The 26,171-nt window shown below is 31.6% G+C and overlaps 3 protein-coding genes across 3 annotated transcripts in view; all 3 read left to right on the forward strand.

The window, feature by feature from the left end:
* Positions 1 to 23,631, forward strand: LOC140043309 (uncharacterized). Its single transcript, XM_072087810.1, has 22 exons — positions 1 to 6; positions 198 to 254; positions 808 to 918; positions 1,182 to 1,281; positions 1,645 to 1,769; positions 4,099 to 4,188; positions 4,291 to 4,330; positions 4,442 to 4,476; positions 4,837 to 4,861; positions 5,549 to 5,700; positions 6,237 to 6,326; positions 6,821 to 7,000; positions 7,429 to 7,671; positions 10,815 to 11,012; positions 11,201 to 11,395; positions 18,154 to 18,450; positions 18,628 to 18,705; positions 19,047 to 19,251; positions 20,539 to 20,583; positions 21,528 to 22,046; positions 22,715 to 23,274; positions 23,546 to 23,631. The coding sequence occupies exons 1-21, from the start codon at positions 1 to 3 to the stop codon at positions 22,735 to 22,737; spliced, it is 2,814 nt and encodes a 937-aa protein (XP_071943911.1). The 3' UTR covers positions 22,738 to 23,274; positions 23,546 to 23,631.
* LOC140045063 (uncharacterized) overlaps positions 1 to 24,773 on the forward strand; it is a 213,670-nt gene extending 188,897 nt beyond the window's left edge. The window contains exon 6 of the mRNA XM_072089800.1: positions 23,619 to 24,773. The gene's annotated coding sequence lies outside the window, so the exon portion shown is untranslated. The remainder of the gene's footprint in view (positions 1 to 23,618) is intronic.
* Positions 1 to 26,171, forward strand: part of LOC140044173 (uncharacterized) — a 352,654-nt gene that overhangs the window by 154,744 nt on the left and 171,739 nt on the right. The gene's annotated exons all lie outside the window — the stretch shown is intronic.

The raw sequence follows: 26,171 nt of genomic DNA on the forward strand, positions 1-26,171 counted from the left end.
ATGATGGTACAGTACGGTAGTACTGTAGTTTCCATAAGTGCTCCGTTTAAGCACTGAGTGAGTACATAATTATATGGTATGTAATTTAAATGTGAATGGGAAATAGAGAGAAACAAGCTTCAAATTGGAGCTACTGTATAGTACATATAATATTAATAATAAAATGTGAATTGTTTGTGTATACTATTATTTTGTAGATTATTAAAAACAAAGGGTGTGACAATGAAGAAGGATTCACAGACGTTCTGAGAGTCGTAAGTAATTGATGTTTTAATTTATGTAATTATGTTAAGTTATCTGGCTGATAATGGTACAAGTAGCAAAATACAGTTCATGTGTGTGTTGTAGCAGAATACGGTACCTGTATAGCAGAATATGGTACATGTGTAGCAGAATACGGTACATGTATATCAGAATACGGTACCTGTGTAGCAGAATACGGTACCTGTGTAGCAGAATAGTGTACATGTGTAGCAGAATACAGTACATGTGTAGCAGAATACGGTACATGTGTAGCAGAATACGGTACATGTGTAGCAGAATACGGTACCTGTGTATCAGAATACGGTACATGTGTAGCAGAATACGGTACCTGTGTATCAGAATACGGTACATGTGTAGCAGGATACGGTACCTGTCTAACAGACAATTTTCCCTTTTTGTCAATAAACTCTTCTAGGAATAAAACAGAATTTGGCTCATGCAGACAATTTTCCTCATAGTGGGACATTCAAATGCAAAACTATATTTTCTTTATTTTATTTCATACCATTAAACACATGTTATCTCACTAACAATTCATTTCAGGTTAAAACAGAAGTAGAACGTAGAAAATCACTTGGCCGAGATTATTTAAAGAGAAAAGAGACAATTTTAAAATATTACACACCACTCAATCAAGAGATATACAAACTACAGGTATGGAATTAAGTAGTTAAAAAAATGAAATAAATATTTTACCGGTTAACTACACCTTGCTGATGGAATACAACTATGAATGCATGTCTGATTTTGTAAAGACCAACTATTACAACAAATGTTTAGCTTGACTACTACAACTGACAAGGACAACTTCCCCTTTAGTTATATGTTTAGTTAAATATCTTGACTAAAAATATTTGAAATAGTTGGAAAGTTTTACTTCTTTATGGTATTATATTTTCTCGTTGAGATTGTTATAGATTTCATTTCTGAGCCTAAAATTTCTGAAGTTGGTTGAACATAGCAAGCAGAAAAATGCATCAATGCAAAGTTTGATAAAACTCATGAGTACTGAAAAAGGTTTGTTGATAGTTGACCTATTGTAATCAAATTCTATAAAAAATTAGTAAAGGAGTCTAACTTAAATAACTGTACATTGTGAAGCTCATTCTGCCATGGAACAGTAATCGAAAAAGATAAAAATCAAAGCTATACACTAGTAGAGCAAGCTTTCCTATATGATTAAAACTATTTGACGAAAAGGCATATTTCAAACACATTAAAGGAAAAGTTAAGCACACAAAAAATGGCAAAATTACATGTTTTTGCATTGTTATTTTGTGAACAATGGATGTTCTATAACTCAAAATGGCATTCAAAAACTTGCATATTTACTGTAATTACGTTTTATGTTTCACATTTAACTGTTTTTTTTTTATGTAGGAGAGCGTATTTACTCTTTTCCAATATTTACTGAAGAGTTTTGTAATTCATTTAAAGAAGAAATAGAACATTTTGAAAACACAGATTTACCAAAAGGAAGACCAAATACAATGAACAATTATGGTGTAAGTGTGGCTACCGTATATGCCCTGCTTTGCATAAACTAATCAAAAACCCCACCTCAAATATTAACTCCCCTACCCCATTAACATCATTTGGTATAAATGCCCCTCATAAACATTAGTAGGGTAGGAAGGAGGGGTTACCGTGCACCCCCATGATGTATTTTTTTAATGTACATTTTTGTAATCCTGAATATATATAATTAACATTTTTTGATGTTCCCAAGACGAAATATTGTCCCATGGGGTCTTTTGGGGGCCATTTTGGTGGCCATCTTGGATTTATCAAAATCATAAATATAGACGGTACTTGACAAAGACTGATCATAGAGGTCTGATTTTGGTCTTAAATTGTTCAGAATATGCACATTTCTATGTACTATAATGAAAAGTTTTCGTTCAAAATGGCCGTAAATGCCACTTTTGACCTTTGACCTTGTTTTTACATAAGGGTCATATCTTGGTAACCCCTGGTCATAAAGATTTTATTTTTATCTTAAATTGTTCAGAATATCCATATTTATATTAGCTTTAATGGAACATATTTTTGAAATTTGACAGGAAATATCATTTTTGACCTTTGACATTATTGCATAACGATTTTCGCAATAATTTAGACTATTTTTGTATTTTGTGACAATTGTAACAAAAGGTGTGTACACACTATAACAAAAGGTGTGTACACACTATAACAAAAGGTATGTACACACTATAACAAAAGGTATGTACACACTATAACAAAAGGTATGTACACACTATAACAAAAGGTGTGTACACACTATAACAAAAGGTGTGTACACACTATAACAAAAGGTGTGTACACACTATAACAAAAGGTGTGTACACACTATAACAAAAGGTGTGTACACACTATAACAAAAGGTGTGTACACACTATAACAAAAGGTGTGTACACACTATAACAAAAGGTATGTACACACTATAACAAAAGGTACGTACACACTATAACAAAAGGTGTGTACACACTATAACAAAAGGTGTGTACACACTATAACAAAAGGTGTGTACACACTATAACAAAAGGTATGTACACACTATAACAAAAGGTGTGTACACACTATAACAAAAGGTGTGTACACACTATAACAAAAGGTGTGTACACACTATAACAAAAGGTGTGTACACACTATAACAAAAGGTGTGTACACACTATAACAAAAGGTGTGTACACACTATAACAAAAGGTGTGTACACACTATAACAAAAGGTGTGTACACACTATAACAAAAGGTGTGTACACACTATAACAAAAGGTGTGTACACTCTATAACAAAAGGTGTGTACACACTATAACAAAAGGTGTGTACACACTATAACAAAAGGTGTGTACACACTATAACAAAAGGTGTGTACACACTATAACAAAAGGTGTGTACACACTATAACAAAAGGTGTGTACACACTATAACAAAAGGTGTGTACACACTATAACAAAAGGTGTGTACACACTATAACAAAAGGTGTGTACACACTATAACAAAAGGTGTGTACACACTATAACAAAAGGTGTGTACACACTATAACAAAATGGCATGTTTTTTTGTTTAGTAATGTATGAAATATTTATTTTAGATGCCCCACGGTACAGAGGGTTACTTGTAAATTTAAAAATTGGTGAACATATGAAAAATTGACATAATTCGTTTTTGCTTTAGCGTACATTCTAGGCTCCCCGACGAGGGGGTTAGATTGTAGTAATTTAAAGCAAAAAAATAGTAAAATTGGCTGCTAGTCAGTGGGTTTTTGCTTGAATGTAACCATTTATTTTGTCATTTTATAAGTGACCAATTTATTTATTTTTTCATTTTTTTTTTCATCTTTCATGTTTTTTTGTGGGACAATACATCTTTAATGAAATTGTTGTTAATATAAAAGTTGCTTTCAAAAGACATCAGACCTCCCAACTCTCTCCCTAAAATACAATTTATTTTGGATTAACCAACAAAATATCCAAAGTTGTTAAAAAAAATGTTACTACTCTAGAAATAAACTGAACGTAAGATATTCATGGATTGTTTAATAAGTTAAGTAATAAGTTTGCCATGTTTACTATTATAAATAATAAGTGTTCTTGGATTGGATGTATTTTTTTTGTAAGTAAATATTATAGCACCCCTCTATAGTGTGGACATGCTTTTATAAAATCTTCCAATATTTCTAAGTTGGGAAGTCCAAAACTTCTGTATAATGGTTATCTTCTAAATTATATTAAAATTAGAGCATAGCATTTTATATTTGTATAGAAGCCTTTACCAGTGACATTGCTTTAAATCTTAATTACTTTACAGATTCACATTTTTATTTCTTGCCAGGAAAAGTCACGCCCAAGTAAGAGAGACAGAAAGTACAAAGGAATAACATTTCCTGGTATAAATTGGGGGAAAAAAATTTTTCGTCAAAAGGTAAGTTTTTCTCTAATCAGTTTATTGAGTTTGGTGATTTACGAATTGATTTAGAAATAAATATTCATGTACATTTTGATAAACTAAATGTATGTTTTTTAGTTCAAAACTACCACAAACAGCAAAAACACCACAAATAGTGGTAAGTTCATTTTATTTTTCTAACAGCTATACAATGTCAAGTTAACTCAGTTCATCTAATAGATAAATTATGATTTTCTTATACTTTATTTTGTATTTAATCAAATTTTAGAGGTGAATACTGAAACACCTGCAAAAGCTAAAGATGTGAGTACTACAATATAGCATTTGTTGACTGTTCTATTTAACTCAACTCTACCTCCTCAAAAAGAATAATCCATCTTTCTTTCAACTCACAAATTCATTACTTGTATACTGTTTAAAATGAGGAATTAAATCTATTATACTTTTAACATTATAGCCCTGGCGAAAGAACAGTGTTTAACTTTTCCTTATTCTATTAAGATCCAGCCAATGATAACCATTGACAGTAATTTGCCTTCGAATTTATATACTTACTTTTAACATGGTATATAACATTACACTGATATGAATGGTTCAGAAAGTAAAACATTTACCTCTATGTTATTTATATAATATTTGTTATTTTTATTTCTTGTGCATCAGGTTAGCAAGAAATCAACTGCAGAAGGTAAGTGTGTAATTAACTTAAATTCTTAATACGTTAATTGTGCAATTATAAAATAATGGAACATGCTGAGTGAATAATAATAGAATTAGTGAATGATAAAAATGATGATTCACAAATAATAATAATAAAGTTGATAAAATTAACAGTGAAAGTGTTTACTACAATGAATCAAGATAGCCTTTCTACCCAAAGAAGAACCATTTAATCACTTTTTACATCTTTTCTTGTTATTTTAGGTTTAATTAGTTTTATCTTTTAAACATTTTAATTGTAGAAAAAGTGATTTACTGAAATATTGTTGCTACAGTATATAAGTGCATTATAAATTTATTTTTTATCTTATATAAATATCATGTGTAATATTTTACTGAAATGAGAAAGAGGTAGATCACTATTATTCAAATTGTCATTTAAGTGCAATAATGTTAAAAACAAAAACCAAAAATTAGGGTGAGACCACGAAACACAACCAAAAAAATGAACGTAAAGATATAATGATAAAGATAATGACAACAGAAAATTACCACAGAGAAGATGTCATTGATAATAGTAAGATTTAGACAAATTATAATAGTTGTAGAGATGATAATGATGATATATTCAATGTCTATTATCTTTTTACATATATTTAGTCTATTTGATTTGTAAACAATATTTTTTAAACATTTTTCCCGTTGATTAATAAAGGAACTGAAGATGCATCATTGAATGTTCAACAATCGTTGGATAAATATATTATTCAGGAAATTTTTTCAAAGCAAGAAGTAAAACAGTCTCCTTTGGAAACTTTTAACATTTGGGATCACGGGGGACAGTTAATCTATCAAGGAATACATCAGGTAAGTTTTGGACATTTTGTAAGTTTGTATGGTCTATTGTTTGTGTATTAACAGTTTTAATGCCTAATTATGGCAGTATCTTATCTGTATCACATGGATAGGATTCTGCTGTGTGTAGATAGGTGGGAACATGCCCACTGTAAAGATTGTTGTTTAGGCCTTCCACCTATCTTAATGTTAACAGATTACCCAAAAAACCTCTTTGTATCTCTTCACACACCCAATCTATAAGTTTTGCAAGCTATCCCTAGACTTCTCTCACTACATATATGTGAAGTGAATTTGAAGAGCTTTTTCTCTATTTAGCACTCTGAACTATTTCTAAAGTTTACTTTTCTTTATTCTAATATATTTGTATTCTATTCACATTATTTCTATATTGCTGTTTTAAGAGATAAGTATTTCTTTGATGATATGCGTTCTATATGTTCTGGATATATTTATTGATTTTAGAAAACACTGCATTCTATTACATCAGTAGGCTTTACTATCCTTGTCAAATAGTTTATAAATAATTGTTTTTATTTTGTATGCAGATCTTTGTGACATCAGAGGCAGTTTATGTTGCTGTCTTTGATTTAAGTAAAGACCTCGATGATCCTGCATTAGTAATAGATCCCAATGGGGTAAGTATTTCAGGGGTATTAGATTAGATTAGATGTTGTTGGCAATCTCATTCATTGGTTAAAAGTAAAATGCATTCATTGCATTGCAATGTAGCTGTGTCAAAGAATGTCATACTTACTTTTATATATATAGACTAGTGCTGTTCCACCGTACCACATCGACAATGTTAAAGAGTCACTATCCAATCAAGTTTGAACAATACCATGAAAGCCCCAGTGCTCTAATGGTTAAAGCAGAAGGTTCCGGTTTCGAGTCTCGGTTGGGAAGATTTTTTCTCATTCTCGCAGATTTCCTCATCTTATCATTTCAAATTAATTAATTCAATTTCAGTATATCACCGGGTGGTTTAGAATTTATTCTGTGCCTGTAATGTTTATATGTATATATGTATATAATAACATAAAGTTGAAATTATACGATTTTTATTTGGTACTAAAATAATATACAATTTCTTATAGATTTTTATTATTTGAAATTAAATTATTTTTTACAGCAAGAACATGAACATCATTGGACAAATCGTCAGTTTTTACTGTCTTCGATCCTGTCAGTTTATTCCCATAGTCGTATATTGGGACAGAATATTGAGAAGGAAGTAAATTTACCTGCTATCCTTGTTGTTGGCACACACAAGGCAAGTCTGGGAGAAACAGAAGAAGAACAAAATAAAGAGGTTAGTAATAATCTAGGATAGGTTTGTGTTTACAGTTAATACAAAGCTTAAAATATTTGTCTTGGGCACATGTACCACAGTGGGTATAGTAAATTTAAACTGTAGGACTAATAATCAATCAATTTACACAGTTTTAAATCCGTCAAATGTAATTTAGCTTTTTGTGCAAATTAAGTTGACATGACATAAAACAAGTGATTGTAAAATTTGAAATATATAAAGAATATACTTGATGAAAATGAAACATAGAAGAGGACATTTGGACTTTATTAATATTACTACATGTTAGCATTTTAAGGTTTTAAAATAAAGTTTTGGGGTGGGGAGAAAAATTAACAATTCTTTTTGTATGTTTAAATACGGTGCTGTTTTTATTGTCTTTTGTTTGTATATATTATGTAGTAGTGTTTAATTTTGTTTAAATCCAGGCAGAGGTGGTTTTACAGAAAGTTAAAGATTCCCTGAAAGGAAAACCATATGAAAAACATGTACTTGGATACTATGCTGTTGAAAACAGTAGGGAGACTACAGACAAGAGCTTTAGTGATCTGAAAAAAGTAATTCAGGATCTTATGAACCATTTAAAAAAGTCTATTCCATTAAAGTGGATGCGTTTTAGATGTGAAATGTATAATCTGAGGAAGGACAAAATGATATGTTCTGCAGAAGAGGTAAATTTTAATTTTATTATAATTTTTTTTTTAGAGAAAGCAAAACTTGTTCAATAATAAATATTGTGAAGGCTTTTCTTTAACAACACATTCAAGACTGTCTGCTCTTGAAAACAAATCACCAGATTCTATTATACTTGTACTTGGTGATGTTTATAAATTTCACCTTAACTATCCGGGCTATGTTCAATACATTAATAAACCAACTAACTCCCGTACCACTTTAGGTGCCTCGAATTAAAACACAATATGTATGTTGCCGAAATACAGCCAATACTTTAATAATAAATTTAAGCCTGCTACAATTAAATACCGCTCCTGGACAAGAGATGCAATGGTCAGTGTACTATGACAACACTGACATAAATGCTAGTGTGACTGTCATCAATGAATACATCAAGCAATGCATCAGCAACGTGATCCCAATTAAACATAAGAAGTCATACTTACACTATTGCTAACAATATTGCAATCTGCCTTTGCGTAAAACAGCGTGCCTTTGCTAACAATGTCTACAGTCTCGTGAAACAAAAAGAAATTAGAAATTCAAAAACTGTGATAGCCAAGCAGCATGTAAAGCAATGCAAACCATAACTGGTTTTAACTGTAAACAAAAAAAAGGATATAAATGGTAATACAAACTAAACTTGTAAATGACCTCAATGAATTCTATTGTAAATTTGACAAATACGACTTTAGTGATTGTATTAATGCAAAAGTTAAGTTACTAGAAAACAAAGTTAAACTATTAGATCATGAATCTTACATGTTGCATGTCAATGAACACTTAAGCAGGTTTTAGGTGTTAAGGTAACAAAATTTATGGGCCCTGACGGTATTAGTAATAAAGTCCTGAATTGCTGTAGCCACCAATTGTCGGCAGTTTTTACTAAACTATATCAACACACTATAGACTCTGGATTGTTCCAAACTAATTGTAAAACTTCTCTAATTTCTTCTTTACCAAAAGCTAAAAATAAACCTCCTACTTACCTCAATGATTACCGTCCAATCGCGTAACATCAAATCCCATGAAATGTCTAGAACGAATCATACTAAGAGCACTGGGAAAGTCAAAAGATGTTACCGCAAATTATATTAATAAGTTTGCATATAAACCAAACATAGGTGTAGATGTGATCATATACAATGTCTATAAACACCTAGAAAAACTAAGATCCTATATCAGGTTGACCTTTATTGACTTTTCCAGTGCCTTTAACCATGCTTTAACTGTTTTCAACCCCACTAACTCATTGATAAGATGTATAAATTAGATGTCAATAATAACATTTTGCTTTGTCTTAAGTTACTTCAGAGAGACCACATTATGTTAAAATTAGTGATTCACAATCTGAATTACGCAAAGTTAGCATGGGCGCACCACAAGGCTCAGGCCTTCTTTTATGCTTCAAACCGGATAGACTTAGAGTACCGCTTAGAATACGAACCGCAAGATACCGATTATCATTCGTCCCACAATGCATTTTCGAGTATAATGACACAAGATAACAATTGTAATCAATCTTGCACAGAATTTATAACATTTAATTTTTTAACACGAATGTGTTTACTGAGTATTTTTTACTTTTTAAAGTTATTCTAAATGTTTTATGCTGTTATTGCCTTGAGTAAAACAAATTTCAAATTATATATTTTTTGACAATAAAGTTATCTTGGATCTTGAATATGCATTGGCTTATAACTTTTAATTCAGGTTTAGATGTATTATTCATTCATTCAATTCATGTAAGACTTTCCTTGCTCAAACATAAATTAAAAGTAAATATAAATATAACAGAAATAAACATGATAACATTTAAAGGAAAAACATTTATTAAAGAGTTTTAAACTATATTCATTTCAACTGGCATATATGCATGATGAATAGAGTAAGGGATGAATAGCATTCAATAACAATTGTATTCATTTCATACTTGACACTGCATACTTACGCCCGTATTCTTAAACCGGACTTTAGTCGTAGTTCCAGCTAAAACTTTAAAAATGACGTCATTTTAAGTCATAAACCGAACTTCAACTAAATCGCCGACTAAATCAGGCCAACCTCGACTAAATCGAGTGGGATTTTATTCGATTTTTTTAGTCCTCGAGGGGGCAAGCTAAATGCTTGACTAAATGGTTTTTAAACGATGTTTATGAAAAATGTAACAGTCATTGAGTGGTTATATTGGCCAGATATTGAAGAATGAAATATATATTTTTGTATTAGCTTAATTAAATATACATTGGTATATGTAATAATAATGAAAATTATCTTTATTTACAACCGTATACAAATTACATTATTTTCTTCGCGCAAGTCAATCTTGAACTACGTCACGCCATAGCGACAATGGGAGATGCGGAAATTCGCCACGCGATGGAATATTTAGGGGGCCTAGTGCGTGATTCGTTGCGATCATACTTTGTTGGAGGCCTAGAAAATATTAAAGTTACCGTACCACCATGGTTCCTAAATATATTTTGAAGATTTAGTTTGTTGTTAATCAAAAGTACTTCACTGTTAATTAATACTGATCTTGTTCTAATAATTAACGATTGAAATTATTTTTCATGTTCATAGTCCTGATGCGTAAAAGCTTTGTAAGAAAATGGAAAGTGATATCAATGCGCAAAATTTCGTCTGCTCCTCAATTACTCTCTTGTCATTTGCCATGTCACCCAGACGTGTGCAACTCGACTAAAAGCTCGATTTCATTAAGTCGAACTGCAAACTTCGACTACTTCTTTTATGAATCGAATTTGAAGTAATAGCTCGAACTATGACTTTTTCAAGTCGAACTTCGAACTACGTCTAAAGTCCGGTTTAAGAATACGGGCATTAGTATGCAGAGGGTGAACATGTTTAAACATAATTGATTTTGATACACTGTCAATAGAAATCAGTTATTCAGAAATGCTTTTAGAAATTTACTTCTCACTTCAAGTATGGCACGCACAATAGAATATTCACAAACATTTCCTAATACAAAATTTGAGCCAGATGCGGCTTGTGGTATGTATTGTATTTTGACGTTGAGTGCAGAAAGTTATTTTGAAGAAACACATACTTATTGTGTGGGGTACAACACTTTTATATTTATTTAAATTTTTTTTAAATGCATTTTTGTTGATTTTAGGTTAAAGAAATGGCCAGACAAAACGGAATTGGTGATGAAAGCCAACAGTTAATTATGCTTAACTTTCTGTACGACCTTGGTGACATAATCTACTTGCCTGATAATGAATTATTACAGAATCAAGTGGTGTTGGACCCAATGAGTCTTGTTCAGTTTGTTACAGCATTTGTGACAGTGGTTACACCTGATGAGTTTAAAGTAAGTGGGCGCAGATAATGAACAAAAATACTCATTCATCTTCAGAAAAAGTCAATAGAAAAAAATGATAACATTATCTATCTTATTACTGGATGTTTCAATTACAAATGTAATTTTATTGTCAATTTCCTTGCCACTTCTCTAAACTTAGCAGTCATCATACTGTTTAATTTGATGTGCTTTTTTAGACACCCATGTTCCGTGAAGCTTTTAGAAACCTTGATAAAGGCATACTGGGGGAAAAGTTGTTAAAGAAATTGTGGAAGAAGAAGGGTATTGATGACAAGAAATTCAAATACCTTGTTGACCTGATGATTCGATTTGGTTTCATTTGTGAGAGAACAGAGTCCACCAACCAAGCCAGCATGAAAACTACATCTACAGTAGGTTTTTTTCTTAACCTTTTAACACTTTATACATTCCTTTGCCAATTTGGTTTTGTGACTTATGAAACTGTATGTCAATTAACCCTTTTGATGACAACTGCTTTAAGTTGGATGAGATTCGTTTTTACTGAAAGGGAACTTCGAATTGACCTGGTTTTAGTAAGAAATTAAATATATTATTGTGTTTGTAATAATAATACCGACTAGATTGCAAACATGTTTACAGTGATTGATAAAAAGTATGCAGTATACCATATATGAAGTTCTGAAAACTGTTGAGTTTCAATCAATATACTTTGATCGCCCTCAGGACTTTATATGTGGTGTACTTCAAACTTTATATCAACATAGATTTCACCATGAAAACCTAGAAATAATTATTATGTTACAATAGATCTGGCATTAGACTACGACCATTAAAGTCCATTGTTGTAATTAGCATTCATATGTATACAATTAAAATTGTTGACGATAACTCTATACTGTAATAATTGTTTTGAATTTTTATCATTTTAACAGTATTTTAACATTGGCCTATTAACCATATTTTATCATTGACCTATAGTAGCATTTGTGCAATTTGATGTATTTTTCTTGTATTGTTTTCTTAATTATGGCAAGCAAAATGAATTTCCATTTTAAGTGGACCAATTCTAATTCAGATAATATTTATTTGGATAATAATGAATGAATATATACAAAATAGAAAAAAGATATTAAAGTGAACATAGATAAAGCAGTAATTGGTAGTCATTATTATCATGGATCCCTTCTAGAAGTTAAAAACTTGTCTCGTAGGGACCCACAACAAAACACATTACTAAAAAAATAAAAAATAACCTAGAATATATAATTATATAATTTAGGATAAAAAATTACAGTATAATAACATAACTAACATCTTCTTTATAAAAATTATTTAAATTATATTTCAATAGTTTCATGATAATTATAAATGAAATAACTACCAATATTGGTAAATGGAAAAAAAAAATATGTATACATAAATTATAATTCCAGTATATATATAGTATATACTATATATACATTATATATAGTATAAATTAAAGATTGAAATAATAAACAACAACTAATATTTTGTGTAAGACATAAATAGTATATGAGTATAAATAATGATAAGCATATTAACTAAGCAGTATAATATTTAGATATATAATGATTCTTTAACTTTTTTCGGAAAGTAAATAATGATATTGACGTTTTGATATTTGGTGGGATATGATTCCACAAATTAGGACCTGATATAGTTATAAAAAATTTAGTTTTAGTAAGTCTAGCAAAAGGAATGTTTAAATGAGAAGTTCTTAAATTGTAATTGTGAAATTTGGTACGTTTACAGAGCATATCAATCATAGAAATAGGAAGTTGGTTTTTAAAATAATTAAACATAAAACTGGCAACTTGAACATTGTGGATATCCGTTAATTTTAATATACCAAGACGTTTAAAAAGGGGTTCAGATGAGGTTCTATATGGTGAAAAAGTAATAATTCTAGCTGCACGTTTTTGTAATTTAGTTAATCTAGCAATATTAGAAGAGTAATCTGCAGCCCAAATAATGTTACAATACTGGAAATAAGGAAGTACAAGTGTGTTATAAAGAGAAATTAAAATATTTAGAGGGAAGAAGTGCTTAAGTCTGTTAATAATACTAATAGATCTTGATATTTTTTTCGAAACGTAATTTTGATGACTGGTCCATTTGAGGTTTTCATGAATATATACACCTAAAAAAAGTGTTTCAGTTTTGCGTTCAATTTGAATTCCGCCAAGAAGTATATTTAGGTCATCAACTTTTAGTTTACGTTGAGAATTGTGAAAAATTAAATAATTTGTTTTAAGAGTATTAATAAGTAATTTGTTTGAAATAAACCAGTCACAAAATTTTGTTAATTCATCATTGAATGTAGTAAATAATAAATCAATATTGGAATTAGAGTAAAATAAGGTGGTGTCGTCGGCGAAGGATATTACTTGCAATTTGTTACTGACATTAGCCAGATCATTAACATAAATAAGGAAGAGCAATGGCCCAAGCACAGATCCCTGTGGCACTCTGCAAGTAATATCCATCGTCGACGATGTACAAGATCCTAATGCAACATATTGTTTTCTATCTTTCAAATAACTATTAAACCAATTCAATGATACCTCTAATTCCATAGCACTCAAGTTTTTAAATTAAATTATCGTGATTAATAACATCGAAGGCCTTTGAAAGATCAATAAATAAACTTAATAAATTTTCTTTTGATTCAAATGAATTTGTAATATTATTAATAAGATCTAAAACGGCATGGGATGTAGAGTGATTTTTTCGAAAACCATATTGGCGTTTATTAAGTATATCAAATTTTGGAAAACACTGAAAGTAGTGATATTGGCCGGTAATTAGATAATTGACTTCGTTCACCTTTCTTGAAAATGGGCACAACTTTAGCTAGTTTTAAGTGTGTTGGAAAAGTGCCAGATAAAAAAGATGAATTTATACAATGGGTAAGTTGGTGGATGATTAAGGGAGATACAGATTTTAAGAGACGAGCAGTAATACCGTCAGATCCAGACCCTTTATTAGAATTTAGATTGTATATAGTTAGGTTAACATCATCAATTGAAACTGGGCTAATATAAAATGAGTTGGCAAACGCAGAATGAAGATAAGATAATGGATCAGTTATATTAGTTGGCATACTATTAATAAGATTAGGACCAATTGTAGAAAAATAGTTGTTAAACGATTCACATATCTCTTTTTGAGTTTTGTAAATATTATCACCGTCTTTAATTAGATTCGGGTGCTTGTTATTATTATTAACTTTATTTAAAACAGAATTTATTACAAGCCATGTGTTCTTCAGATTACCTTTATATCTATCAAACTGGGAAGTATAATAATTCTTTTTAGCAGTGTGACAAAGATTAGTGAAAATATTATTATATTTTGTATAGTTGAATTTGTCATTATTACTACGTGTGTGCATATATTTGTTATAAAGTTTATGTTTCCGAGAACTACATTTTAAGAGAGCAGATGACATCCATGGTTGTTTAAACGTTTTATTTGATTTTATACTACTTTTAACCAAGTGTCTGGAGTGGATATTTGTAAATTTTTCAATAAATATATCAAAACTCAATCTTGGGTCACAATCAAATATCATAGACCAGTCTTCACCTTCTAAATCAATCGATAAGGCATTTAGGTCGTTTATACGAAATGAATAGTTGGCGCTATTATCATCAAGGTTTTGATCATTAATTTCTTGATCAATGAACTGAAATATAGGAAGGTGGTCGGAGATATCATTAAGTAAAACACCAGCAACTATTTTATAATTAGATTGTTTGGAATAAAAATGATCAATCAAGGTGGCCGAAGTTGAGGTAATCCTAGTTGGTTTTGAAATAGTTGGAAAAAAAGAATGGGAAATTAAGGTATTTAGGTAGGTGTTTGTTAATTTATGGTTATGGGATTTTAATAAATCAATATTGAAGTCTCCCATGAGATGACAATTTTTGTTTTCATTGTTAATTTGGGTTAATACATTATCGACGGATTTAGTAAAAGAATCTAGCCCTCCACAGGGGGGGGGGGGGGCTCTGTAAATAATGCCTATAATATCATTTTTTAAATAAATACAGATTAACTTTTAGTTAAACCAGTTGACAAGTACTTACTTGCTACGTTTCCTTGTTCATGCAAATGACGTTGACATGATGTTCTGTCATTCGTCATAGTTCGGTGAATTGCGCCACCTCTCGTCTGATGTTCAGCTTTCTGCTGGTGTCCCCCTTTGGATGCTCGGGTGTCCCTTTTTATTAAGTCATCGTAGATGTGGCTCAGTTCATGTCCTCCCTGGTCTCTGTTGATGTTCATATTCGTTTTTCTTATCCAAATGGCTTCTTTAATTTTCCTAGTGGACAGATGTGAATCCATCGTATCAACAGAAGAAGGACAAAAACAAGAAATGAGTCAAATAAAAGCATCTTTATCAACATGCGGATATCTAGACTGGAGTTTTAAAAGAGTTAAAGACAAAAGGGAACATAGAAAAGCAAACAAAGACAAAGAAATAACAACAGATAAAGAAAAATCCAAAGTCAACATTGGTTTACCATATGTCAAAGGAATGACTCAAAGGCTAAAAAGAACATTGAAACAGCACAATATAAATACATATATCACTCCCAAAAACAAATTAAGAGAAAGTCTCGTTCATCCTAAAGACAAGATTGACAAAGATCAACAGTGTGGTATAGTCTACCAAGTAGGTTGCCACAACTGCAAGAAGGTATACATAGGGGAAACGGGCAGAGTATTAAAAACAAGAATAATGGAACACAAAACAGATGTGGAAAAAAATACGGTAGGGACAAAAACCAGGAGCGCTCGCCATTCACAATCTAAAATTCTACACAAATCAGCTATCACAGACCACGCCACCATAGAAAATCACATACCGGATTTTGAAAATACAAAAATATTAGACAAAGATCAACACTATTTATCAAGAAAAATTAAAGAAGCCATTTGGATAAGAAAAACGAATATGAACATCAACAGAGACCAGGGAGGACATGAACTGAGCCACATCTACGATGACTTAATAAAAAGGGACACCCGAGCATCCAAAGGGGGACACCAGCAGAAAGCTGAACATCAGACGAGAGGTGGCGCAATTCACCGAACTATGACGAATGACAGAAAATCATGTCAACGTCATTTGCGTGAACAAGGCTACTGAAAGTAGTTGAAACGTAGCAAGTAAGTACTTGTCAACTGGTTTAACTAAAAGTTAATCTGTATTTATTTAATATCCATTGAAACCAGATGACATTTTTTGAGAATATCATTTTTTGTCTTTGAATTTTCAATCTCAACAAAAAGTGATTCGGAAAGGTCGTCTGGTAATTTTAAGTCATTTCGAATTGTAATGCTAATATCATTACGTATAAAAAATGCAACTCCTCCGCCAATTTGATTATTGCTTCTATTGCTTGCAAAGAAGGAGTAGTTATTAATGAAAGGAATAGGGGAGTTTTCATTAAGCCATGTTTCACTGATACCGATTAGGGAAAATTTGTTATTAATTGAATTCAAAAGGCATTCGAGATCATTAACTTTATGCGTAATACTTCTAATATTAAGATGCAGGAGAGATAGTTTAGTAATAAAGGATGTATTAAACTTAGAATTAAATTGTGAATAATCATAAAGCTGCATTCATCTAGGGTAACTGACTGTGAATTGAGATTATTAATTAGTTGATCAAAAGATTCATCATATTTGTCATTTTCATTGTAATTAACTGGATTAAAGGTTATGTTAGAAATATCATTGTTGTTAGTAAGTTCAGAGTTCACATTAAAGTCATAAAAAGGAAGTAAGTGAAGATAATTAACATTCATTAACAATAGCTGCGTATAGCGTTATCTAAAAAAGAAATACAGCAATAAGCATGCATGAGACTGTATACATTAATACATAATTAATGAGAAGCAAAATAAACAATTCTTGAAATAAAAATATATTATAGGTAATATTTCGGTTGACGGTAAGTAGAGTCAAAGTAAAGTTAAATTATTGCGACGACTAGAATTACTCAGTAGCTTCTGGGGCATGTGCTTCCTTGAGGTTCGGGTAGTATTTGGCAAGATGATCCATGTCGATGAATGTGCGAACATAACCATTTGAATCTATGTAACGCAATTTGTCAAGGTGGAGCCAGGCCTTTACTTTGTTGGAATGCAGGTATTTCATCGATGAGTATAATGCCTTTCTTCTACTTATCACTCTGCTGGTAAAATCATCATTTACGTAGATGTTATTATCTTTAAATTTAGGTCTCACTTTTGGAGCTGCCTTGCGTACTCTTTCTTTAGTGGAATATCTGAGAAAGTATGCAACAAGTGGTCTCGGTTTATCCCTGGTGGTATTACGTGGTCCAACTCGATGGGCTCGTTGTATATCATCATTAGCGATTTTGATGCCGGTGGTATTGGAAATAAATGAGGAAAGGAAATTAACAGTACCTTCACTATCCTCCGCTTGTTCGGGTATGCCAGTAAACCTCAGATTGTTACGGCGTTGACGTCCTTCTAGGTTGTCGATTTTGTCGCGTATCTCTTCTATGCATTCCGTAGTGGATTGCTGCGTATCCTCGGCAATATCCTTCAGCTTAACATCCATGAAATCAGAATTTTCCTGCATATCGGCGTGCAAATTCCTCAGTTCTTTTTGTAAACCGGTGATTTCAAGATTGAGGATGGTAATGTCTTTTTCCAAGGAGACAATCTTGGTGACTGCGTCGCATAATGTTGATTTAATATCAGCAATGGTTTTGCAGCCCATGATTGACTTGATGAGAGTCGACAGCCAGGTGTTCGGTTCAGCGGCGCTAATATTTAAATTAGAAATATTTGGCTCATTGTTTTCCACGTTGGCCATTGTAGATGTTTAGTTAGAATAAATAACAAAAGTGTACCTATATTCAATGCAACCGATACGTTCACTATCCAGGTAGGTATACAGGTCTCATGCAGTTAGTAGCTTATCCTTGCAACATGCTATCACAGGTATAGCGAGTACTGTATCTAAAAACGTATACGTGTGAGAGCTCCGCACGACCAATAATATGTCTTGAATCTTTACACTGAATAAGCTGTTTAAAAGTTTGATTTAATTAGATGAGGTTATCTCACATTATAACACATTTAAAAATTAATTATTGCAGGAACGATCATTTTTTGTGCCACTACGACTTGCTTTTGAGAAGCCTTCAAGTGAAGTGAAGTCTGTGCATGATGAGCACTATTCTATCAGTATCTATTACGACCTTTGTGGACATCTGCCTGACATACTGTTTCCATATTTAGTGATTGATTTCATTAACAAATATCAAAAGAAACCAGGAAATGACCCAATACTGTCACATGACTATGCTAAGCTCTACATCGACCAATGTCATAATGTGATTATGTCTCTTGTTAAATTCATAACTAAGAAGGATGAGCGAAAGTTTTTGTTAAAGGTAATATACAATCTATAAAACACTTAGTTAAGACTATTTTTTTGAAGTACCACTCTATAATCCCTTTTTAAATTGAACATAATCTTTTTAAATCATCATCATATGAAAAGAATTACTACTATAAATACAGATAATACACTGTTTTAATCAAATATACTGTTAAATACTTGTCTTTAGGCAACAATTATAGGTAGAGAGGCTGTTGATGAAACAGCTACTACAGAATGTGAACCTTCTCCTGAAGCATGTAAACAGGTATGTTGTGATTTCTTTAAAAACATGCACCATTGACAAAATAATGCATATTTCAGTTTTAACTGTTTTGTTTGGCAAACTAGAATTTTGTTCTCTGTTAAACTAACATAATGATTCATCAGAGAGCTGAGGCACGTCAGACAAAATATTCCTAAAATTTTAAACCAATTGTAGAATACTGAGCAGGGAATTCAGAGTAAGGAATTCCATGCTGTTGAAACCATTGTACAGATTACATTGTAAAGATTGCATGCAATAATGTACTTAGCCAACAGTCTACAAAAGTAGTGGAAGATGTTTTATTAATTAAAAGGAATTATCTAAATTTGTTTTTCTAACAGGTTATGTCAACTATTGAGATGTCTTTCAAACATTCTAAAGATGGTGGTAGAAGGGGCTTTAAATTCCAGCGATGCATTCCCTGTGTTTGTAGTAAGACATCTGAGAAGAAACATATGCAAATTCTCAGAGATTTCCAGGATGAGATGTTGTCATGCAAAGATGTCATGCACATGAATATTAAACGCTACAAACGCCTATTTGGAAGTAAGTTTATCAGAACCAAGAAATGTACGTCTCATCCAAAAGACAAAAGGCAACCTAAAGCCTTGTCTAAGGATAGAGGCAGCAGTCCATTACGCCATATGTCTCTCTCATTGTGAAGTTGAAATTATTAGGCTGGTTGTCTTTTTTGAGTAATGAACTGAGCCATCAAACTATCAAGTTTAAAATTACCATAAGCTTGCATGGAAACCTTTTTTTTGAAAATAATATGATGATTGATGAAACTACAGTAGGGAAGAGTGGGGTAAATTGAGCCTTTTTTTCAGTAAAGTTTACCTAGAGGTCAAGATGATATGTGATGTGCAATGTCTAATAGATCAATGAATATTTGCAGATGATTCAAGTCTGTTTTATTCAAATGATCCAGATAGTCTCTGTGACATCATTAATCTAGAACTAAAAAAGGTTACTACTTGGATACATGCAAACAAGTTATCACTAAATATGCCAATTTTATGTTGTTGTTGTTGTTGTTTTATGTACAGATATAGTACGTTACCAAAAATATTATTTTCAATAAGCTTTCTATTAATCAACAAACCAATACATCATTTCTTGGTATATTTGACGACAGACGCGACTGGAAAGCCCATGTTAATTACCTTTGCAAATTACTATCTAAAAATGTTGGTATGATGTATAAATTGAAATCAATATTTCCTCAAAAAGTACTAAATACTTTATATTCCTCTCTTATATTATCGTACTTAAATTATGGTATTCTTGCCTGGAGAAATGCTTCAAAATAAATTATTACTAAAATTTTATTGATCCAGAAATGAGCTGTCAGAATTATCTCGGGGGAAACTTTTCGTGCTCACACCCATGACCTTTTTCAACAACAACAACAAAAAAAAAATATTTAAAAAATTATTAAAGGGACCCGTATAGACTAAATGTTGGTGTCATCATGTTTCAATTAAACGCTGGACACTTGCCACCCATAAAGAAATTTTAAAAAAAAAAATCAAAAAAGGAAAAAAAGATCAGTATCACACCTACCACTCACTCGAACCAGTCTTAAAATGACCACCTTTGTATACACTGGACCTAAACTGGAACTGGAATTCTCCACATTTATCTCTTAAAAAATCAAAACTATTCTTTAATTAAACGTCAATTTAATCTATTATTGGTTGAAGGTTCTTTGTATTTCTTGTATTATTTGCATATTGGGATTCATCTTAAATCATAATCTATATACTTGTTTTTTTATGTTTTAAAATCTTCATTATTATATGTTCTGATAGATATCTTTCATTTGCATAGATACACCAGATGCTACTACTCATATGGCTACAAGCTCATCATCAGGTCAGTTGATTGCTAACATTTGCTAAGAAATTACATTTGATTAAATTAAGGCAAGGCAGCTAATGTGGCAAACATCAGCAAATTTAGAAAACACCATAAAATCTTAAAATACCAATAGCTAATATAATATAATAATGATAATTATACTGATAATGAAATAGAAACACTTAGGCTAACGGAATTACAAATCCTATAGGCCTCTAAGGTCTCTTAAAAGTTAAAGAAAAAATAGACCAAGTTAAGGATCTCATTTAACATTAAAACATTTATGAATACCACTTATTAGTGAAATCATAAATTTGTTATTGATTTAATGGAAATTCTTAGGATTTAAGGGAAATATGTCACTTAAGTGAGTGTTATTGGTGAATACGGCAACTGCTTTGTTAATTCTTATAATAAAAATGGAACATGCTCTTCTAATTGTTAAAAGCATCAAATTAATACTTGTTTGTTGTTTGTATAGCAGGCAATACTTGAGTTTCTAGGTTTACTTCCATATTTGAAATAAAAAAATACAAACATCAAAATAATAGTCCTTGAAATCCTTGAAAACAAATTCATTACAAATCAGTTCAACTACAAGATATCATAGGTTGAGAATAAAATTTAGGTAATACCAGAACTATTGTGATGCTAATTAAGTTTTCAGATTGTGTGCATACTTCTAACGTCTGATCTTTAGACCTAAATAATTTATGAATATGATGAAAGCACTTTTATTTATTATTAATTTTAATTCAAAAGTTGAGGCCTTAAAATATACAACAAAATGTGGAAACCGTCATCATTAATTACTGGTTTTGCTTTTAATTAATTTCCCTATCAAGCCCAACTGTGTTAACATAGAGCCTGATTTATTCCTTCAATGCAACTCAACAAAAGGAAACAGGCCTATGATTAATATGGTGAATTTTAGTCATTAACAAAATTCTTTATTACAGAAACAAGTCTAAATCCACTGGAAGACAAGTTGAACAAGTTAAATTATGATCTCAGTGAAGTCTTTATGAAGAATAAGAGAAAATTCTTATTTTTGAGATGTTGTCTCTTTGATGAAGTAGATTTACAGGTCCTTGGCAATAAAGATTACAAAGCAAATGATTATTTTAATGAACTCGCTGATAAAGGAAAGATCAAACCAACCGACGTCAACCTTCTGCTTGAAGTGGCAACACTATCAGAAATTAAACATGCTAAAGATCTTGTAAAACAGTATATGAATGACAACAATGTACACATTAGTAATCAACAGAAGTTGTCCCCATATAGAAAAAGATTGTGTAAGGCATTGGAACAGTTTAACCCAAGTGAGTTGAATAGAGTTACAGCTTATTATCAATTGGAACAACCAACCATTTGGGATGTAACATTTTATTTAGAGAGCAAATCCAAATTGGTAGATGAATCAGAAAGAGAGAAGTTTGCTGAGCTGCTTGGACCAATCCCAAATAAAATAATGTGTAAGTCAATTTGAGAGATTTCTTACCTTAAATCCACAGATTGTAGGTCACGTATATTCTCCCACAATAACTGGCATCAAACCAGAATTTTTAGAAAAGGGTAAAAATATATTGAGAATACATTGAGTTGCCCCCTCATAACATAGAATGAATGCTGGACCATTTGATGATGACCGTATGATACAAAATGATTTGCTGACACAGATTACGAACATGAAATAACAGGAATGTATTCATACATCCTGACTTTTCTTTGTCACTAAGGTTCTTATACCCTTTACAACATTATAATGCTCTGTCTATACTATCATAACTTTATGTGACAAAACAATGTGATGTGCAATTTTATGGACATGATGATTTCATATCACTTCCATATTTGGAAACATCACTACCATATTTGGGCACATCACACATTTTTGTGAAACTAATTTGATAGTGTAGACAGAGCTTTACAACTGCCATTTGAGCAGGCAAATACTGTTTTAATTACTATTTGTGTTATTTATTCTTAATTATTTTATAGTAATGCTATTTATCATCATGTGTCGGGAAACTGTAAAAGGGGATTTTGTGCTAAAACAATTTGTCATTGTGAGAAACTTGTTTAATAATAACCTAAAGAAAGTGTATACCTTGTTTTAAACTTTCATTGTGATAATTTTTAGGCAACAAAGAAGATGATCATTGAGGCAACACTGAATACGCCATTGAGGAACCATTGAGGCACCACTGAGACACCATTGCGGCAACACTGAAGACACTATTGAAGATGCCATTGAAGAACCACTGCTGAGACACCATTGCAGCAACACTGACGACACTATTGAAGATGCCATTGAGGAACCTTTGAGGCACCACTGAGACACCATTGAAGATGCCATTGAGGAACCTTTGAGGCACCACTGAGACACCATTGAAGATGACATTGAGGAAACTTGAGGAACCTTGAGGCACAACTGAGACACCATTGAGCACCACTGAGCCACCATTAAGACACCATTGAGGCACCACTGACACACAATTGGACATCACTGAGCCACCATTGAAACACCACTGATACACCATTGAGGCACCAATGGGGCACCACTGACAGACACTTGAGACATCACTGAGTCACCATTGAAACACAACTGATACACCGTTGAGGCACCACTGAGCCACCATTAAGGCACCACTGAAGAACCATTGAGATAGCATTAAGTATTGTGAAGCCAACCAAGTGAAGGCAAGTTACGAGTGGATAGAGATATAATAGAGTAATATTAAAATTATTGTCATGGTGATAAAGATGACATTGACGTTGAATAAATGTTTACTTTAGAACAGTATATGAATAATGATTTTTTTTTTCATTAAATGGGAAGAATATTTTCTGCCTTGTTAAATAGAACATATACCCGTTCCAGTCCATAAATATTCATTATTTTGTATAATGTTTACTGAATGTAAACTGTAAATTTTAATTCATTCAAGATCTCTTATTCATCTGTGGATAGGTGGAGAAGACTGGCAGTGCGACTTGGTATTCAATGGGATGTTATCAGTAGGCCATATGACATGTTGGAAGAGATCAAAGCATTAACACAACAGGGACGTGTTGATTTAGCCGATAACTGACAGATGCAGCAGCACATCAACTACCTACAATGATCAAGGCATTAACACAACAGGCTTTAAAATAACAGGGACATGTTGATTTAGCTGATAAATCATTGTTTATTTTGATTTCTTGACACATGAAACTGAGTGCCAATGCTATATAGTGTGCATCATTAGTATTACCATCAATATTATGATTATCAATATTATTATGATTAAAAGGGGCGCTTGATATATAATAACACAGTAATAATGGGGATTATAAAACCACACTTCTAAAGTAATTTTAAATATTAACTGGTGCGTGTGATTAAAGTTGTGTACTCTCTCTATACCAAAAACAAGATAAGCAATGCATCTTGGGGTTTATAGTGGGCCGCTAAAATTTAAACAATTATTAAAATCGCATTTTAAACCGTTTAAAGATGACAAAGGGTATCTCAATAGGACCGTATAGAATTTATTTTTACATTAAATGTAGTTTGTGACCTTAGACTAGATCTAAAAACGTAGGGAATGGGACTTTGATGTAATTGACTGTAGTTGTTGGACTTGCTGTAACTGCAGTTTTTTTGTATATAAGATGAGTCTTAGTAATTTGTGCTTTGGTGGCTATAGCTAGTTTTAGTGGCTATAGCTAGTTTTAGTGGCTATGGCTAGTTTTAGTGGCTATGGCTAGTTTTAGTGGCTATGGCTAGTTTTAGTGGCTATGGCTAGTTTTAGTGGCTATGGCTAGTTTTAGTGGCTATAGCTAGTTTTAGTGGCTATGGCTAGTTTTAGTGGCGTACATGGTAAACCCACTGTGTATTGATTAGCAAAAACATTAACATTCAGAATTAAATTTAAATGTTTCATTGGTATAGCTTTATTCAATATTTTTTATTATTGACCTGACTAAACTTTTAAACTTATCTTGTAAAGATAAAGTAAAATTTGGTGTTTTATGTATTAATCACTGCCGATGATTTAGAAAGTTTTAATAAGCTCTCTAAACAAACTTGCTAACAGTACATTTACTAAAGCCAAAATAGTAGAGTTAGAGTTACTGCATAAATAAATATTTCATATTCTATTTTAATAAATGATATACAATCTTTTTTGTATTGTATTTATGTTGTCTATTTTCTTTTAAATCTCAATGCGAGTCACAAGTAAACTCATTATATAATGTTAAGGTAAATTGATTGGTTTCAACATAGGCAATTGACTATGGTTCCAAAATAATAAATGATGTTTGTTATTATTATGGTATCTCTGAATTTAGTAAATGACTTGGCTATTGACTTGCCTAATGCAAATGAGATCATTTGTAGAAATTAGACTTACAGAATTCGATTAATGGCCAATATCACCTTTTTATGATTGACAGACTTACTAAACAGGACGAAAGGTATGGAGATGGGATCATTCACTGTATAACAGCAATTATATAAATCTCCACCATATTTTCGACCCCTGGTGTGTAATTTTTCAATATAAAATTGACTAATGGTTGCCAAGGTATGGGACATATTTTTAGTATAGTATCATTATGTCTATAATTATATTTTGTATTAGAAAACTTTTGGCTAATTTTTATTTTACTTGCATGTTTGTGGAAATACAATTTTTTTTAAAGAATAAAAAAACCTGACATAGTTCATATTTTGACACACCACCTGATTATGCAAATTATGTATTACATTCTCATTTGGTTGGCATAGCTTAATAGTGTTTATCCTTAAAATTCAGGAAAGTCACATAGCCTATCATGTGCGGCCCATCAATAAACATCAGTGTGCCAAATGTGAGCATGTACTGTTCAGTCGTTTTGGAGGAGATATGTAAAATACGCGAACAATTTAGTAGCATTAATATATAGATTGCTTTATACATTGATACCATAAATTATGAGCAAGAAAAACTGCACTAACAGAAATTTGTGTCCCTACCCCAAAATTGTCCAAAACTGTGGAACTGATTGGTATAATTAGAAATGCATTAAAATCCCACCTTAGGGATAAGATTATTTAATGTTAACATCGATTTTGTGTTCACTGGATATAGATGACAAAATATGTACGTAGTGTAGACCTCTCATATCCCATGTACTGTATTTTGTTGCTTGTAACCCCTTTTTCTCTTTCACTTCTTCAATGCTCAAACTTGTGGCCATGTCAAGAACTTAATCACAGGATGATTCCTGATTTTTGTTAATCTTCCTCTGGCCAACAGAATAGACCACTTTTATTAGTCTAGTGTGCAAGGCTATCAAACAAATTGATAACCTTGGTCTGTGTCCCTTCTTTAAAGTTGTCTTTTCTATAAATATATTGGGTTGGATGGAACAACTCAGTCACAATGTACTTCATCGAAGTGAAAATCTAAATTCTTGAACTATGATCTAATCGGATGCTATAAAGGATATTACTTTTATAATTTACAGTCACTTTCTTTTTTATGTAAAAAAAATAGAATAAAAGAATACTAAAATCAAACATTGAAAAGTCATTTTGTAGTTTTAATCAGGTTATTTAAAAAATA

The sequence above is a fragment of the Antedon mediterranea genome, chromosome 3 (assembly GCF_964355755.1).
Source record: "Antedon mediterranea chromosome 3, ecAntMedi1.1, whole genome shotgun sequence".
In the NCBI taxonomy this organism is placed as follows: Eukaryota; Metazoa; Echinodermata; class Crinoidea; order Comatulida; family Antedonidae; genus Antedon; species Antedon mediterranea.

Coding starts and splice junctions, on each gene's coding strand:
- LOC140043309 (XM_072087810.1), top strand. Junction 18,706..19,046: donor CTCCTGAAGCATGTAAACAG/GTATGTTGTGAT, acceptor TTTTTCTAACAG/GTTATGTCAACTATTGAGAT. Junction 19,252..20,538: donor CTACAAACGCCTATTTGGAA/GTAAGTTTATCA, acceptor TCATTTGCATAG/ATACACCAGATGCTACTACT.